General features: G+C 44.0%; 1 protein-coding gene across 11 annotated transcripts in view; it reads left to right on the top strand.

Moving 5' to 3' along the window:
* The window catches only part of PCNX2 (pecanex 2), a 248,572-nt gene that overhangs the window by 38,548 nt on the left and 191,003 nt on the right, over positions 1–19,021 (top strand). For all 11 annotated transcript variants that reach the window (XR_008316831.1, XM_053299148.1, XM_053299173.1 and 8 more), the window contains 4 exons: positions 3,998–4,133; positions 9,554–9,696; positions 12,440–12,593; positions 12,704–12,736. Coding sequence is in view for 10 of the 11 variants with exons in the window: in XM_053299148.1 (XP_053155123.1) it covers positions 3,998–4,133; positions 9,554–9,696; positions 12,440–12,593; positions 12,704–12,736 (466 nt within the window). In the remaining variant the exon portion in view is untranslated. The remainder of the gene's footprint in view (positions 1–3,997; positions 4,134–9,553; positions 9,697–12,439; positions 12,594–12,703; positions 12,737–19,021) is intronic.

Here is a 19,021-nt window from a genome sequence, read left to right as displayed (position 1 = left end):
TGTGCCTTCGAGTCGTTGTCAACTCCTGGCGACCACAGAGCTGTGTGGTTGTCTTTGATAGAAGCCCTTCAAAAGCCCCCACTCTGCCCCTGGAATGGAGCTATTCCTCTAGTGAGGGAAACAGCAGTTCTTCTATGTTGCATTGTAATCGGCGTGAGAGGAGAAACTGGGGATGGGTAAAGTTTGCCTCTTTTTGGTGGGTTTTGATGAACCCCTGAAATTTGTTTCCAAGCCTGCCTAGAAATTTCATTGGCATCCCTTCAATTTACACAGTTTTGATTGTCACCTGAGTTAAGACTCACAGGGCTTGATCAGAGAACATTGTTTGAATATTTATCTGAAGAAAATGAATTTCTATATATTGGCTATGGACACACATGAAATGCCTGTTTTGTGACAGTTATGACTAGATTTCTTGTCAAATGAACAAAAGGCCACTATAAACAAATTAAGTTCTAGTGCATCAGTAGAGGGCACTGTATCACTTTCCTTAAGATTATGCATGTAAAACATGCTTGTATAGATTTTTAGTTACTAATTTACATTTCAAAATGCTTTTATTTGTTCCATTACCAATATTGTCTAGTTTGCTACATTAGACTCTATTTTACACAGATTTGATAAATGACCCAAACACTTCAAATTCTGCATTTGTGTCCTGCTCTTGTTTATCCAGTTATATAATATATATCGTTCAGAAATGCAAACAAAATGGCTAGATTTCTTATTGGTATTCAGTGTTTGTGTGGTGATTGTCATCTGAGACAGCATGCATTTTTTGAATATATTTAAGTGTGTGAAAATTATACCATTCAGGCTTTGAAGAGCATTTGAATAACACAGAATTGAAGAAAGGAAAATGGGAGAAACTGAGTTGGATTTAAAAAGATATTTTAAAAATCTGTTTCAATTCATCTAAAATGTATAACGTAGTGTAGGAGTCCAATGAATAAAGATTTCTCTTCTTGCTACCAACTGTATATTGCCTGTAGACATGGTAAGCTTAGAGAAGTTTTCAGGTCACCTGGAAGTGTTCCCCTGCCCTTAGCCCAGATAGAGAAGGTTAAAAAAGTATCAAACCAGAGCCATTCAAAACAATTTCTCCATTTTCTATCAAAGATGCCCCTATTTCCACTTGCATTGTATGTGGCATTATGTTCCTTCACATCTCTTTCAAGTATAAGCTCAAGGAGACTTGGGATGAATGCATGATTCATTCTGTAAGCCTGTAATCCTATGTACACTTATTTGGGATTAAGCCCCACTGACTCTTTATTATTTCTGAGTAGCCATGCCTAGGATTCTGCTGTTTATGTTGAACTGCATCTTCTGTGCAGAGGCAGACATCAAGGAAAAAACAACAGGCCATGCATCAGCACTCAGTATAGGTCCATTCATACATGCATGATTGATGCCACGGCATCTGAAGTTAAGAAATTTCATACTGAGTTGTACTCCATAGATGTGATTGCTAGGATATCTCAAGTACTGTTATGTGGAATTCTTAATGAGAGTGAGATATGCAAACAGATCAAATACAGACAACAATTATTTTAAAACTATATGGATCATTTTTCAATGAACTGGTTGTCTACATTCAGAGCATGGACATATACAACCCCTATAGCTCCTGCCTTCAGTGGTCAAAATAATGATATGTCAGAGCCTTATTTTGGTGACAACAACATCTGATTTCAAAAAGCAACTTTTGCATTCATCCCAGGTCTTTGTGAGATAAATTTTACCTAGAGGTTGTGCTTACAGTTGAAGGGGATGTCCACAGTGATGCTTGTTAAAGCAATAGTTGACATCCAGACTACTGAAGCAGCAGGGTTTCCTGTCATGTGAGACAGGGCACAATTGTCAGTAATTCCTCCCAGTTTTATAGTTTGGGGATCTATAGGATCTGCAGAGGAAAGGAGAGATTGCCAGAAACTCCCCCCCCCCCAATCCATGTAATGGAAAACTTTGTGTTGGTGTGGCATTAGTGTGGATGTCACCCGGTAGTGTCTATAATGGGAACACCACATCAGTGGTATAGTACATTATTTGCATGCAGAAGTTCCTAGTTCAGTCCTTGCATTTTCAGTTAGGGCTAGGAATGATCTCTGTCTTAAACCCTGGAGAAATGTTGCCGGTCAGTGTAGACAATGTTGACCTAGATAAGTAAGGTAAAGTGTGCCGTCAAGTTGATTTCGACTCCTGGTGCCCACAGAGCCCTGTGGTATTCTTTGGTAGAATACAGGAGGGATTTACCATTGCATCCTCCCACACAGTATGAGATGATACCTTTCAGCATCTTCCTATATCGCTGCTGCCCGATATAGTACCAGCGGGGATTCAAACCGGCAACCTTCTGCTTGTTAATCAAGCATTTCCCCGCTGCGCCACTTATGGACGACCTAGATAGACCAATGGTCTAACTCAGTATAAGGTAGTTTCGTATGTATGTTCATATATGATCTTTCTTGTCTGTGCAGCAGAGGTTCTTTGCAAGTATATGTGGGACAAATCCCCCAACTTCATGAATTGCACCATAATGACACAACTATACTTCATGAGAAGTCTCACTGATAGGGGTACAGACAGGGGATGCTTGAGGAGCAACTTTCTTAAAAATTTTTGAAGGGAGAATAAAGACACTTTCAGAGAGAGGAGTTGAGTAAACTGAGGAGGAAAACTCCTCAGATGCTTAGGGGAAGTCTGCACCCCTGCTCATTGACCTAGGTGGTGAGACTCTCAGTGGATGAATGTCTCATGGCAATTTGCAAAGTTTCATGTTCAAACAACTGCCACCTTTTAATGTGCAGTGGGTAGTAGGAAGTTAAATATCTTGGCCATGCTTGGGACAGGTTTCTGTACTATAGGAGTGCTTAGTGGATTGTGTGTCCAGTGATAAAGAATCTAGGTCCACCAAGTGGTGTTCTAAATATATGTTCAACATGGGCAGCTGTCCAATTCCCCCTTAGAACTGTTTTAGAACTAAGGATTGGCTTAGAACTATTGCTTTAATATTGTAATTGGCTGACATGAGGTCTTGTGGTAGTTGACTGACATGAGCTCTTGTGGTCCTTTGCTAAGCAGGGTCTGCCCTGGTTGCATATGAATGCTAGACAACATGCGTGAGCACTATAAGATATTCCCCTTAGGGGATGGAGCTGCTCTGGGAAGAGCATCTGCATGCTTGCATGCAGAAGATTCTAAGTTCCTTCCCTGGCATCTCCAAGATAAAGCTGTGAGAGATTCCTGCCTGCAGCCTTGGAGAAGCTGATGCCAGTCTGTGTAAACAATACTGAGCTACATGGACCAATGGTCTGACTTGGTATATGGCAGATTCCTATGTTTCTCCTTATGTTCCTAAGTGTTGAGGCTGCTGCAAACACACAAGCAACACTGATGCTGTTGAGAATAAGTGGTTGCACTAGTAGTACTTCCCCAGTTATTCCCATTGCAGCATCCAGGAATAACTATGATAGTGCTGCTTGTGCAGCCACTCATTCTTAAAAGTGTTGGAGCTGCCTGTGCATCAGCAGCAACCCTGGTACCGAGCATTCCAGCAACAGAACACTTCACACCATTTTGGCCATTGTTAGCTGACTAGAAGCTACCACACTCTCTTAACTGCTCTGCTAGGCTTCTGAGGTTCCTTGTGTTTCCTAAACCAGCTTCCATTTATTAATCATTATGGAATTATTATTTCAGTTATTTTGGGTGGTCTACTGATCGGTAAATGATTCAGTTTTCTAATTGTAAAATTAAAATTCTATAAAATGACCTGCCCCATAGATTTTAGGAGACTGATTTGAGATCAGACTGAAACCCATTTGGCATGCTGGAAATATTGTGTAAATTTTTATTAGCAGAAGGTTGAGTGAGGATTCCATATAATTAGTTGGGAGCCTGCAGGTTGTAAGATCAGTTCCTAAAGCATCTTGGTCTTTTCAATGCATTGCATTAATCACTAAATTAATTCTGTTCCTTTTTATCTTGTATGCAGTGAAACCCATTTCAGCTCCTCTAGTACATCTACCTCCGAGAGCCAAGAAGCATCCTCTGGTGATCATGGGCCAAGTGCATTGCAACAGCAGCTCTTATTGATGGTGGCACGGAGAACCCTTTCAGAAACTCCACGGGTACCGTGTAATACCTCAGTCCCTGTTACGTTTTTTAAAATCGTGTTGTGTAAATATGTTCTACGAAGTGAGATCTCAATAAATCACTTCATGGAATTCCCTATCATTGTGATTAGGGTGATTTGTTTTTAAAAGTATTCAGTTTCTTATCCTAGAAATATTAATGTATAGGGATGTGCACAGACTGGTTTCGATGGCAGCGGGCCTACCTTTAAGGAGTGGGGAGGGTCTCAACCCGCCCCCCCACGTTTCCCCTGCCAGCACTGTCATGAAAACCGCTAGTGCGGGGCGGCAGCGTACCTCCTTGCTGCTCCAGCCAGCGTAGGATCAGAAGTGACTGGTGCGTGTGCACACGTCATGCACGCTCACGTGCACCGGCCACTTCCGGTCCAACATTGGCCAGGGCAGCAAGGAGGTACACTGCTGCCCTGCACCAGCGGTTTTCATGACAGTGCCAGCGGGGGAAATGTGGTGGGGGGGGGGGATGAGCTTCCTCCCCTTTAAGGTAACTCCCCCACTGCCGATTCAGCTGAATGACAGTTTGTGCACATCCCTACTGATGTACAGTATGTCGAAATATCTGTTTACTTTAATGTGGCCATGCAAAAAAGACCCCATAGGTGCTCTCAGTTGTGGAGACAGTACAGATATTAGTCCTTCTGTGTCTCTCCCCGCTGCCGCCCCCCCCCCAATTGCTGTTCCTTTTGGATCAGGCTAATTTGATATTCATTCTATTAATATGTTCATTAATCATAATCAGTGACTGATATGATGTGCAGCATACCACAGGCAGTTATACACCACCTACACAGCTGTGGACATTTACAACAATTCTTGAACTGTTGGTGCAAAAGCACACTTGCACTAATATGTAAAACTGCTTACACAATGTTACAGCCATTATTTCCAGTGACTGTAGTATCATGCAAGTGCAACTGCGGAATTTTACAGATTTAGCACAAGAGCGCTCTTGCACTACAGCATTTCAATATAGATGTCTGAAGCAGCACAGATGTTGCAGAATCACCTATGGTGCTCTTTGGCTGCATTTGCACATAACAGGGGCTCAGAATTGGAGGGAACTGCGGTTTCCTTACTGTTATGTCCGAACCCAGCCAACTCCAGTTCCATCCAGAGCGTGACCCAAGGTCGCACTAACGCGTCTCCAGTTTGAGCCCTTGGTTTGTAGTGAAGTTTCGCTGCTTCAAACTGAGGGTCCATGGAACCTCCCTGCCGTCCGAATGCAGTATTGGAAGCTGTGTTCGGTTGGATTGAAGTTGAGGGAGGAAGCTTCTGTGCAGGCTGTCTTTCAAGGAAGAAAGAAGCCTGCACCTCCAGCTCCCCCGCCTCTTTGCAGTTTTGCTGACAGCAGAGAGGACGCTCATCTGAACATCTGAATGCAGATGGGGAGGGCATAGAAGCGCGGGTCCATTGGACCTACAGTTCCATGTTACATGTGAATGCAAGGTGTGTGTCATGTCAGGCATTATCTTTTTAGTTTATCTCCTGATGGAGAGCTATTTTAGCTTGAAATGTATAAACCTTATCTGCCTCTCACTACAATATATTTAAAAATATTGATGCATTTTTTGTGGTTTTTCTACTGCAAGCTTTTTGAACTGGCAGGCCGGACACAACCGTTGCCTCTGTAGGACAGCTTTTGGAATGATTCCTGTGAAGACATAAGCATGGGCAACATTTTGGGCAGACACATGGCTCAATGTGCTTTCTGAGGCCTCCTGTGTGTGTATTAGGGAATGTTATGGAAGCCTTGTGGTCTATGGCTCTAGCCCAGTCTAGTTGGGAACTGTGGGAACCAGTTGAGGACACACCTGGGGCTGTGTGTCCTTGGGCCCCAGAGTTTGGGCACAGAAGGGAACTAAGGTGTCTAACACCAACCTCTGATTAGCAGGCAATATGAATTGGTCTGTTCTAACTACTAGGAGTCTGGTCTTCTTGTCTAACCTAGCCAATATAAGGCTACTTCCTGCCTGCTGCACTCCAACCTTCTGTTCCTGAACACAGGGACTGACATCCAGAGCAGCGTATCTCTTATGGGAGGAGTTGCATTCCAAACCAATGTTGCTCAGCCTCAAACCTACTTGCAGTTGTGCAACATTTGTCTCATTTGTCTTAATGAGAACTTTTGTGCAAGAGCACTATAGTGCTCTTGTGCAAATCTCCTTTTTAGTGCAGATAAGACATCCACTTGTGGAAGTGTAACAGTGCTCATCGTGCATGTGGTAGATAGCACCTTCCATATGAGGCAAGGGGCTTTTTAGTTTAGAAAAAAGATAACTGAGAGGAGACATGATAGAGTTCTATAAAATCATGCATGGTGTGGAGAAAGTTGATACAGAAATATTTTTCTCCCTCCCGCATAACACTAGAACCAGGGGTCATCCCATGAAACTGATTGCCAAGAAATTTACGACCAGCAAAAGGCAGTACTTTTTAACAGAACACATAATTAACCTATGGAATTCTCTGCTACACAATGTGGCAACAGCCTGGATGTCTTTAAGAGAGGTTTAGATAATTTCATGAAGGACAGGTCTATCTATGGCTACTAGTCTGAGGGCTATAGGCCACCTCCAACCAGACGCGTAACTATAGGGGGGGCAGGCAGGGCACGTGCCCTGGGCGCCACTTTGGTGGGCCACGTGGGGGGGGGGCAAAAAGTGCCATGACCACCCCCCCGATCCCTGAAAAAAAAATTTTTTCCCAGGGTGGCAGCCGCACGCTCTTGCCAGCTTGCGGTGCCGCCGCTACCTGTGCCCTGGCCGGCAGGCGGCCCGACGGAGTCGTCGTGTGCCCCCTGGGATGGCTTGTGGGGAGTGAGCGCGGCGGTGGCGGGCGGCGGCGGATCGCTGAGTACAGAGCGACGCCGAGGCCTGCCGTCTGGCCCGGCGTCGCGTCCCAACTGCTAGGCGCGCCTGCGCAGTTCATTCTGTGAACTGCGCAGGCACGCCTGTTCAGTTGGGAAGCCATGCCAGGCCAGACGGCAGGCCTCAGCATCGCTCTGTACTCGGCGATCCACCGCTGCCCGCCGCCGCCGCGCGGTCGCTAAGGTCGTCAGCCCCCCTATCGTTTAGCGACCGCGCGGCGGTGGTGGGCGGCGGCAGATCGCAGAGTACAGAGCGACGCCGAGGCCTGCCGTCTGGCCCGGCGTGGCTTCCCAACTGCACAGGCATGCCTGCGCAGTTCATAGAATGAACTGTGCAGGTGCGCCTTGCAGTTGGGAAGCCACGCCGGGCCAGATGGCAGGCCTCGGCGTCACTCTGTACTCGGCGATCCGCCGCCGCCTGCCACCGCTGTGCTCACTCCCCACAAGCCATCCCAGGGGGCACACGACGACTCCGTTGGACCGGCCGCCGGCCAGGGCGCAGGTATAGGGTTAGGATGTGGGGGGGCGGGGCGAGGGGGCTCAATTTCAGAGGCAGAGCTTGTCCTGGGCGCTGTTTTCCCCAGTTACGCCCCTGCCTCCAACCTCAGGTAAGATGTCTCTAAATACCAGTTGCAGGGGAGTAGGAGAGAGGGCATACTCTCAGCTCTTGCCTGTGGGATTCCCAGAGGCATCTGGTGCGCCACTGTGTGAAACAGGATGCTGGACTAGATGGGCCTTGGGCCTTGGGCCTGATCCATCAGGGATGTTCTTATGGATTGTGATCCGTTGCATTAATAAGGAATGGGTTCTGCGCCTGTGCAGGGGCCTCATGGATAGATTAACTAGCTCTTTGTTACACCCGCTTTGCCCTGCATGTGCTCCGTGCTTCTGCTGAAATTGGCAGTTGGTGGTACCATCTTCTCATTTTCTATTTGACTGCCAAAGTGTCAACACCTCGTTTGCTGGGTCCTTGTTTCAAATCGATTCTATGTAATTATGCTGCTTTAGATGACTCCTAGAGATCCTGTTTTGGAGGCTACATACAGCAGGGCTAGATTCAGGTACCCTGCCCGTGGCCCTGACAGAGTGAATAATTCCATGTGGATGACTCATTCTGATATAATGTCTTGCATGTATATGCCTTCATAGAAATCTTTCTCAGAGCTCTGCCATAGAGGCAAATGTTATGTTGAAATGTCCAACATGGAAGAAAATAGTTGGGCTAGCGACTTATTTCAGTAATAGCCGTGTGGGTTCGGTCTAGCTTCAAAATGAAGCTAATTGTCTTTTGTTGCAAGCTTTGAATTAATATGTTTTAAAGAATAATGATTAAATGTAAACAATATTTTATTCAGCAAGAACAGGGTTGGAAAGTAATTTTATTGATTAAAAAAATCAATAAAATAGACTGTAACAATCACTTTGTTCCACTGGAACTAAACATTGTCACCCTGCTAACTTGGCAAAGTGGCACCTTTTAAAATTATGGCTCTTAATAATTAAAATGTGCAGGAAGAGAGAAACTGTCCCTCTATATTCAACCCAGCATAGCATCCCTCCCAGTGGCTGTTTTTGGTCCCCTCCCCCTCCCCCCCATTTCTTTTAAGGTTGTGAGCCTCTTTGGGAAACAGAACCATTTTCTTATTCCCCTTGCAGTATAAACCCCTTTATGTACTTTGTTGAAAATATTTTTAATAATAATTATGTGTAGCTGAAATAATCAGTTTTATTCTTTCCCTGTTTACCAATGCATCCATTTACTTTTCTTTCCTTTGCTGTCTCCCTTTGTGTGTTTTTAGATTGTAAGCCCTTTGAGGCAGGGACCTGCCTTCACATTAACTTTAAATCACCATGCATATAAATTGTGCTGCTATATAAATCATAGAAACACAAAAACAGGCAGATAATCTTATAATTTGGATCGATTGATTTACCTGTTGTTAGGATTAGGATGATTTGTTTTATAATTATATAGTGATGTACAATATTTCAGGTTATTTGGTTAATTATTTCAGGAAGGAAAAAAATCCATCCCCACAAGTACAGCAGTGGGTAAAACACAGTTTGACAAGAAGAAGCCAGATCTTAATGAGATGGAAGAATGGAAATAAAGATGGGGCCAAGCAGGCTTCCCTGGGAAGGGCATTTCAATTTAGTTTGTTCAGAGAAATAAAGGAATTTTTATTATTATTTTCAAGTCATTAAACTCATGGCCTGGTAGGTCCTAAGCATAGGCAACACCTTATGGTCAAAAAATAGTTTTGGATAAAATAAATTGCATTATTTTGTTTCTATGTATTATAAATGGTACCTCTTAACTACAGTGAATGTAACCTAGTTTTTACACACAATGCAAATTTGATTGTGAACACAGAACAAAATGAAATCTATTAAAACTTCCTGAATACAAAGCTTTGTTCATCTGTTTCCATTGTGAAAAGCAATAGGTATGGAATTGCATAACTTCATCTTAGACAATACAATGCTGTGGAAACAAAACACAATTTTATTCATCTTTGGTTTTATTTTAAAGCATCTTAGTCAAGACCTTGAGGATTCTTCCTGTTCATCAGCACAAAGAAGAATTAACAGACAGTTTTACAAATTTTTTGTATGTCCTGGAAAATGGATAAAAATCTGGTATGATCGACTTACCTTGTTGGCACTGCTAGATAGGTAAGCTTAAAAAAATATTTACACTGGATTAATGACATTCATTTGTTCCTCAGAACAGGTGGAAGTGAGATTTCAAGAGGAAGAGCAAAGATAATTCAGTTGACGGTGGGGCAAGATTGACAGTAAAGTTTGAAAGACTACTCATGGATGTATTCAAAATTAAACTTCAAAATAGCAATAGTACGTTATTGGTACATTGCCATCTTTGCCAAATAAGGGGTAGAAATTAGAAAGTCCTTGGGAGCAAGAGTAGTGGTTCCTCAGGGAGTTCTGGGCTAGGGGGTTCTAGCTCAGGGGGCTCTAGGTGACTAGGACTGGTGTTAGAATCTCTGACTGGTACCTCTGTAGTCCATGCCACCATACTGCAGTGTTCCAAGGACCTTCAGGCATCCCTCTCTTCTGAATTTGTTTTCTGGCCACTACTTGAAGCCAGGGCCATGACATTGAGGTAGATCAGTATTTAAACAAAACAGATCTGCTGCCAATGTAAATAGTTTGAAGCTTCATGTGCAGAATCAATGAATTGACCAGATGTATAGTTACCCTGAGGCATAATCGCAATTGTGGCTTTTAAAGATGTCCATTGCCTGGAGTTTTGGCGAAACAATTACACTGAGATACACAAGCAGGAGTTCTGTTTTATGAGCCTTAACTAGCCAGTGCTCATGGATTTCCATGGGTTTTCACACAGTTTTAAAGACTCAAAATGTGTGGTGCAGGTGGTCGTGTGTGTGTTAGGGATGTGCCTGAAACTTTTCGGCACCTCATTAGAGGAGCCAAAACAATTTGAGTTGCCACAGCCTAATCATATCAGCAGGGAGCAAACAGTAGCTTTAAAAGGAGGCACACAGGTCTTATCTGCTCTGCTGCCCCAGCACCCTGTGCATGGCATTGGCACACACATGGCCGACACGCAGGCTGCTGGGCGCAGCTACTTTTTAGAACTGACAACACCTCAGTGGGGGGCAGTTGAGGAGCAAGTAAGACTTGTGTGCCTCCTTTTAAAGCTACCACTCTCCCCCACCCCCCGTGGCTTTGTGCACATTCCATGTGTGGGGGTGTTTAAGAAAAAGTAAGTTTTTATTCCAAAAACTCAGGTAATTCGCACAATGAAAAACCAGGTTTGGGCGCTGTAGGTGCTCCCAATTTTTGGTTGTTTGAAAGATAAGAGGAAAACCAGGGTAGAAGTGATTGTGTGGAAACAAGGTAGGAGGAAAAGCTACCCAGGTTTTCCTCCCATCTTGCTTCCATGCAGCTGAAAATTGGGAGAGCACACAGCTCCCAAACCAGGGTAGAACAGTTTGATTGTGTGAATGACCTCCAGTATATTAATTCCATGCCAGCTAGCAGAGTCTTGTGGCCAGCCTATGCATGTATACGAGACACTCAGAAAGCCTCTTAAACCTGGGTTATTTACCTCTAACCCAGGCTTGCATGCTCATTAACCAGGGCAAAATCCCCAAGCCCCGGTAGTCTGAATCTGGGTAACCCTGCTCCTAATCCCCAGTCTTAACCTAAGTTAGTGCACAGCAGGACCCTTGGTACCTAGGTTTGTGTGCCTGCTTTCTGCTCCATTTGCAGATCTCAGCAGCTGGCTACCATGGTTTTTAGAGAGTGCTGTGACTGGAGGGGCTGTGATCTGTGAATGTGTCGCTCTGTACGACCCACTCTATGATCAATGGCTTTAATGGGACTTGTCCCACCTCCTTCCCCTTTGTGGCCAGAGGGTGGCTGTGCTACAAAGGGGTTTTCCCTTCTCCTGGCAGTGCAGTGCTTTGTAGGAAGGTTCTCCTGATTCTCGGGTATACTTCCCTGTTCCAAGCTCGCTGCTGTGGCACTTGTCTGGGAGCAGAGGTTGCAGAGCCCAATAGAGGCTCTGCTCATCTATCCAGGATGGAGTAAGGACTCTTCACAGCCCCAAACCACCCCCTTCGGATTGTGAATAAGTGCCCCAGGTCTCTTATGCATACATAAGAGCCTTTGCCGGTGAAGCCATTTCAGATATCAGTAAAGCAGAGGGAACATTCTCAGATAATTTTAAAAGCCCACTCTTAGATATGTGCAATATTAAATTTCAGAAAAAGCAGTGTAGTTTAACAACATAGTGATTTTTAAATAGAAATATATAAAGTGTAAGGCACTCAGCTCAATCTGTCATCCTTTCTTTTAAGTAGAGGGATGTGTACTTTTGGCATGTATACCTAGTTGTAAACAATTACATGGGGATATATATACACTGATCATTGTGTAGAATCAGTGAACTGCAAGAAAATAGGTGCTTGTGAGGAATAATCACATGTGGTCTAAAACATGGGGGGTAGTGGTAGCCCCCTACCATTCTTACGTTGTGCCTCTCCCTGTTTGTTTGACTCCAGTGGTCTTCTTCAGGTACAAGAGCTTCAGTGTGCACACAGAACCCTCTTGCCCATAAGGCTTTTCTGTTCACTACAGTGGAGGGGTCAACTCCGTATGGACAAGCCTACACAGAGTTCTGTGTATGTATATATTGCAGCAAACATGGATATTTGGTTTGGGGCATACAGATAGAATCCAAAGAAGGTTAAGCACACTGAAGACTTGTGTAAATTAATGGACTTGCCATAATTACAGGGCTATAACAAAGTAAAATCCTTTGGTTTCAACTTTTCTCAGCACCTTGTACCCCCAAACACAGATATTTAGAAGTTTTATTCTTACGGTTTTATTTCTCCCATTTTCAAAACAATGTGTTTTATTCTTACAGGACAGAAGATCTTAAGGAAAACATTTTGGCAATTCTACTAGTAATCCTTGTTTCTTTTCTTGGCTTTCTAATTATGAACCAAGGTTTTTGCAAAGATATTTGGGTCCTCCTGTTCTGTCTTATTATGGCAAGTTGCCAATACTCCCTTCTAAAGGTAAAAAAGGAGAAGAGCATGAATGTATTTCCCATCCACTTTGGGTTTTATAATAAGTGCAAAGATGTAAACCCATTGCTAATGTGATGAATTTTGTTTTGTTTTGTTAGAGTGTTCAGCCTGACCCTGCCTCACCTATACATGTAAGTTTCAGCCGACAAAGGCTTTTATCATTGATATCTCTAGGCAGTTCAGTGAATTTTTGAAAGTAGTTGAAAGAAGCTATCTTTCTAGAATTGTAACTTATGGTTTTCTTTCAACTAAAATGTCATCATCAAGAGATTGATTTTTTAAATTTACTGTTGCTGATGGTTACTACTAAGTAATTAGAAAAAATGCACAACTTCTGATTATGTATGACATGCTTTCTTTTTGCTAATATAATCTGTTCTCTGTAATTTTGCACTTATATCTGAATCATCTTTTTAGCATGAACATCAAAATGGGACAAATGAGAGAAACATAATTAAGGAGTCAGTAGTGGATAGTTATGATATATACTAGCAGTGTGTTTATGAGATAGTGTCAAACTGAGAGACAGATCTGCTAATAGAAGGAACAAAATTATTGTGTCCCCAGCTGACAAATCATAGCTTCAGATGTTACCCAGACACACTGGAAAGAGAATGTGCAAGTGTCTGTACAGTCTCTTTCCATGCTTTCAGGTAATGTCTATAGCAGTGATTTGTACATCTCTCCTCGTAGGTTCATGTGTGAGGTAGATGTGCATGTAAAAATGGCACATCTCCCTATGGCTGAGATGTGTGAGCCACTGCTTCAGATGTTAACTGGATGTTTGAAGTGAAGATTTGTGCAATTACTTGTTCATCCTCTTTTTGGTGCCTATGGGTGAGATCAAAAGCTGCCCATAGTGGCTCTAGAAATCTGGATGATAATTATCAGACCAAATACAGAATGAAGATGTCTCTCTTTGTTTTCAGTTGGTGTAGAGTGCAGAATTCTAGCTCAGAATTCTAGGCAGAATTACTGCCTTTTGAAAATTAAGCATTCAAGCTAGAAGTATTTGAAGAGAAGTGAGATTATGATTGGAATTCATTTGGTTGCTAGGTTTGACTTATTGCATTTGACTTGTCTTGATTCAGGACTACTTGCTGCAGGCAAAACCAGTGTATTATTTGGTTCTTCTGCTGTACAATAATAGGGATCATTCTGGTGTCTGAATAGTTAACTATTCTATGAGTTATCAGCTGGTAGGTCTAATGCTGTGTAAGGACATGCTCTTCCCAAGCTACTTTTCCCAATTACTGCTTTACATACAATATAATGTATAAAAAGTATTTTGTGTGAATTAATGAATATCAGCATTATATATCACTTACTTGTCTTTTGTATCACGGATTCCACCATATTATTTTTCTTGAACAATTTCAGACATAGTTGGAAGATCATAGTCTAATTTCTGCATTTTAATAGAGTTTTATTGTCCTGTCTTTTTGAAAATGATGGGGGAAATTTGAATTATTTTATTGGATCTGTAGGAGTGAGCATGCACAGTGTAGCATTTATGCAGCTGGTCAATTTGTTTTAAATTCTTTTTTTGATGATGATGATGATGATGATGATGATGATTTACAGCTGATTTAAGCTGCGTTGGTGGTCATAGTGCCAAAAAGCAGCCTTAGCATGTAATAAATAAATAAATAAATATTGAAGTTGTCTTAGACTGAGCCCACTATTGTCCTACTGAGAGTTGGCAATTTTCTCAGGATCTCAAGCAGAGGTCTTTACCAGCTTTGCTATCTGAGATCATTGAACTGGAAATTTACATGGAATCTTATACACATATAAAGGATGTGCTCTCTTGCTGATTTATCCCCTCTTCTGTTTTTTTGTTTTACAAGCCACATCTGTCATGGATACTGCTGGTTTCAAACTCAGCCCATAGGCTCAAACTTAGTGAGATTGCATGGCCTAAATAACTGGCAATGCTATTTTAAACATGCTTACTCGGAAGTAAGTTTTCATTGAGTTCAGTGATATTTCCTCCCTAGTAAGTGTGCTTAATATTATAGCCTGAGCTGTCTTGCTTCCTCTTAATATGAGAGATTAAATGAGTGCATTTTAACAATTTCATTTTAATATATAAATTTATTAGACTCTATGGTTGTAGCTGGTACCAAAATTTATCTCGAATTTCAGTGGGATTATTTTCCCTGCAGAAAAAATAATGACACATATGGACTGGTTCAGATACATCAGAATTTAAAGGCATTTCATGCTTTGATGCAAGCTGGGCATTGCCATTAACAAACACATTAGTTTGTAGTTCCAGTCATTATTACATATGATGTTTCCAGTAATTTCTAAGAAATAAATATTCAAACCTCACTAAGAGATAATTTTCTCAGTGCTAAAAATCAGTCTACTCAGCTTTATGCGGTAATGTGGGTGGTAATCAGATCAGTTGCATGGGCAGACATTAATAATGTGCACATTTGTTTTAAAATGAGAAGAAATTGGCTTAATCAAAATTGCATTATAATAACATCAAAGCCTGATTTGCTGGTAGTGTCAAGACAAAGCACCTAACGATTTTTAATGAAAGCATTTTTCTCATACAATATTGGGTCTCAAGTTCGGTAACTATAGTAAAGTCATGCTGTAACACTAAATTATGATTTCTTGTACAAACAGGGCCGCCAAGAACTGGTTTGGGCCTCAGTGAAAAAAAAATAATTTTGGGCCCCCCAGTAAGGGCGGAGTGGCTAAAAATCTTTACACGGGATTTGTATTGATGTAAAAAAATAATAATAATAATGCCCTGCCTGGTATACAAATGAAACATGGAATAGGAAAATATAATATATATTACTGGAACAAGGCTTAGTAATTATAGAAGCTCCTTGGTTACAAATTAAAGAAAGTAAGCTATGATGTTTTAATATACAATGTGCTCTTCACCCAACATTCTCCACACAACTTCAAATCTTGGTTATGGAAATCGGGCAGAAGACAGGAGAATGTCAATCGGAGAATCTCAAAAACTGGACTTGGGTGGATTTGGATGTCATGCCAGCAAGGAGCATGTGCTTTAAACATATCCCTGGTGTTTTCCCCACATACAGACTTGCCAGTGGTTGTGTGAAGTTGCCCAATGTATACAGAGGTGCACTTAGGTAATTTTGGAGCCTGGACCTAAAGGCCTTTGGAGCCCCCCCCTTTTGCTGGAGGCCCCCCACCCGCTGCAAGTTAAGCATCATCCACCTACACACACACAAACACACCCCATGACAAACACAATATTATTTACATGTGGGTTCTTGAGGGTACAAACAGCAACTGAACTCACAAGAATATAAGAATATATAACAAGGTAGATTTATGCAAATACACAGTAGTAGAAACATTTCAACATACAACTTGACATATTCCCATCCCACATATTTCTTTCCCTGCACTGTCTCTAAAGCACCTGACACAGGTCATAATCACACTCGGCCACCTGGCACAGTCTTGGCCAGCGGCAACCACACCATCCAAGCCAGACTAAAGAGGATTTGGAGGCCCCCAGGGGTGTGTGGAGGCCCTGGACTGCCCTGAAGTCCAGGGGTAAGAGCACCACTGAGTGTATAACTAACTTATGGAATTCACATAACGTGGAGATGTTCACTTCCTCTGATGGATTTTAAAAGGAGCCATACAGATTCATGGAGGACAGTCCTGTTGGCCATTATAGCTAAGTCCAGAAGCAGTGTAACTCTGGATGCTAGTGGACAAGCAATGGGAGATGGCTGTTGCTTTTACACCCTGTTTCTGAGCTTCTTGGAAACACTTGTCTCTAGCCTGTATGGGAAACAGAATGCTGGACTAGATCAATTTTTGGTTTGATCCAGCAGAGATGTGTTTGAACACTTCCATGTTGTGAATGTTTAAGTGACTTCCGAGGAATCATTATAGCAGTAGTTCTCTTCTGATTTTATTACTTTGTTAAAAATTTAATGTTTCTATCATCCACAACAAGCCCTTAAGATAGCTCATAATCATAAAAGTGTAATACAAGAGCAATACATTAATTGTGGTATCATAAAAACAGTTATGAAAACAGCATTACCGTTCTGTTAACCAGATCAGTCTGCTCCACATGCCTTGGGAAAGAACCAATCTCTTTGAACTTTTTGACCAGTCTCTTGAACTTTTGAAAGAACTGGGCCTGGTCAAGTCTCCTTTGGAAGGACTAAGTTTGCATAAAGTTTTGCCTTGTCTTTTAATACTTTCCCTTGCTTCTCTTCTGCTCCAATATCTGTATTTAGTGAGCTTTTAAAAAGTGTCATTTATGTATTTCAGATAAACTGAACGTCAGCTTTCCCAATGCTCTCTAAAAACATACATTCTCGGCTGGTGTAGGAGGTCACCCAACGTGGGATTACATCCCTCCACATGCTCCAGAAGGCAGGAAGTAGTAATACTTGAAGATCCTTAACCCCATGCATGTGGGCGGATCCTCTCAGTTCTACTTCCTGCCTTCTCTCCAGAGGACTCGTTTGCTGGTAGCTCGCTTCATCTTTCTCCTCCTTCTCATTTCTTCACCTTTGAGCCCTTTTTCTGAGTGATTTTCGCCATCCTCACTTTCTTGCGTAGCTTCTCTCTACCCCCCCCAAAAGGATTTTATTTCTCTCTTTAAGATCTTCCTCTCTCTCTGCTGTCTCCCCTGTTTGCCCTCTCCTCCCCCTTCTCCTCCACTTTGGGGCTGATGGCAGCCAAGAAGGGCTTGGGTCTCCTCGCAAGGAGGGAGCAATCGGCCCGCCAATGGCTTTTCCCACCTAAACAGCGGGATGCCGAGGAGAGTGGAGATAAAATGGCGGCCACTAGGGGGAGCCTTGCTGGCGCTGCCGAGCCTCAGCAGCCCCACCCCCGAGCGGACGGCTGAGATTTGGATGCTCACAAAGCTAGTGGGCACGATAATCCTCCGCAGGCCTTGCTTCCTCTTAAGAAGAAGAAGAAGAAGAGGCGTGCCGACAGGGAGCGCTTGCTGGCCACCGCGGAGCGCCGCGCAGCCCCGCCGCCCCTCCCTTCCCTGGTGCCGGAGCAGGAGGCGGTTTTTCACGCGCCGCCCCTTCTCTCCCCAGCGGCCACCAGACCCGCCGCTGAGACCACGGGCGGGCCATGGCAAGAATGCCGTCGATCCCCGAGCCTTCGCGGGATGAGGACGGTGAGGAGGGGCCATCAAGCTGCGAAGCGGCAGCTGAGATCGGGCCGCGGATCGGCGGCCATGGAGACAGCCCAGCCGGCCCAGTTTTGGTGAGCGCAGGGCCTGCTAGGGGGAGTGGGGATGAGGAGAGCCATACCCCTGCAGGGAATCTGCCCAGCACCTCACGGATGCCCGGGGTACCCCCCGTGGGCACTTCTGGGGGCTCTTTCAACCCAACAGTCCTTAAGGGCTGGATCGAGGAGGCAGTGCTTAAAACTGTTAATGCGGCTCTCAAGGGACACCCGTCGTCCAGAGCGCGCAGGGCTAGAAGGGAAAGCTCTTCTTCATCGGAGTCACACGAGGAGTCCCCACTGCATAAGCGCCTCAGACACACTATGTGGGTTACTCCTTACGCAGGGACCAGGGGGCTTCATTCTTCCGCTGATTCGGGGGAGGAGTCCCCGGATGTGTACCAGCCCAGGAGCTCCCAAGCTGGCTCAGGGATTGGGGACGAGGATGCCCTTTCTTCCTTTTGTGAGGAGGGGGAGATCCCTCTGGATCAGGAGCCTAGTACCAACAGCCAGAGATTGTCCCTGATGGAGGAGGCCCAACCGGTCATCAACCAGTCGTTGCTGGCCCTAGGCCTTAGGCCAGTTACCCCCAACGAGTCTAGTGCGTTTTCTAAGGGTTCCCTGGTTCTACCGCAATCTAAAGCCCCCCAGTACAGGGCGGTCATGCCAGAGGGATTTACTGCCACTATTAAGGAGGAATGGGAGCCCTTGTCTGCTGCCAAGCGTGCTACACCATCAGCTGCCAGATTATATAATTTTGAGGAGGACATGCTGCAGCTGCTAAAGGCCCCTCTGACGGATGCCCCCTTCGGGGCCCTTCTTAGTGGGGTGGTGGTTCCAAAAGATGGGGACTCCACCTTTAAGGACCCAGCTGATAAGAAGGCTGAGGCGGCCCTCCGCAGGGCCCATGAGTCGTCGGCCTTGGCAATCCGGGCTTACACTACGGCTTCCCTGGTCTCCAGAGCTTCTGTTCTGTGGTTAGATGAGCTCCTTAATGACCCTCCTGCAGATCAGTCCAAGATGCGCAAGAAGCTTCTGCATTTGCAAAGGGCTGCCGCCCTCGCGGCGGACGCTACTTTTGATAGCGTGCGTTTCTCTGCTAGAGCCATAGGCGCAGGGGTCTCGGCCGGGCGTAATATTTGGTTGAAATATTTGAAGGTGGATAACACCTCCAAGGCTAACCTGGCAGCCGTCCCTTATGTGGGGGA

The sequence above is a fragment of the Hemicordylus capensis genome, chromosome 1, assembly GCF_027244095.1.
Source record: "Hemicordylus capensis ecotype Gifberg chromosome 1, rHemCap1.1.pri, whole genome shotgun sequence".
NCBI lineage: Eukaryota > Metazoa > Chordata > Lepidosauria > Squamata > Cordylidae > Hemicordylus > Hemicordylus capensis.
Note: the sequence above shows the minus strand (reverse complement) of the source record. Positions and strands in the feature narration are given on the sequence as shown.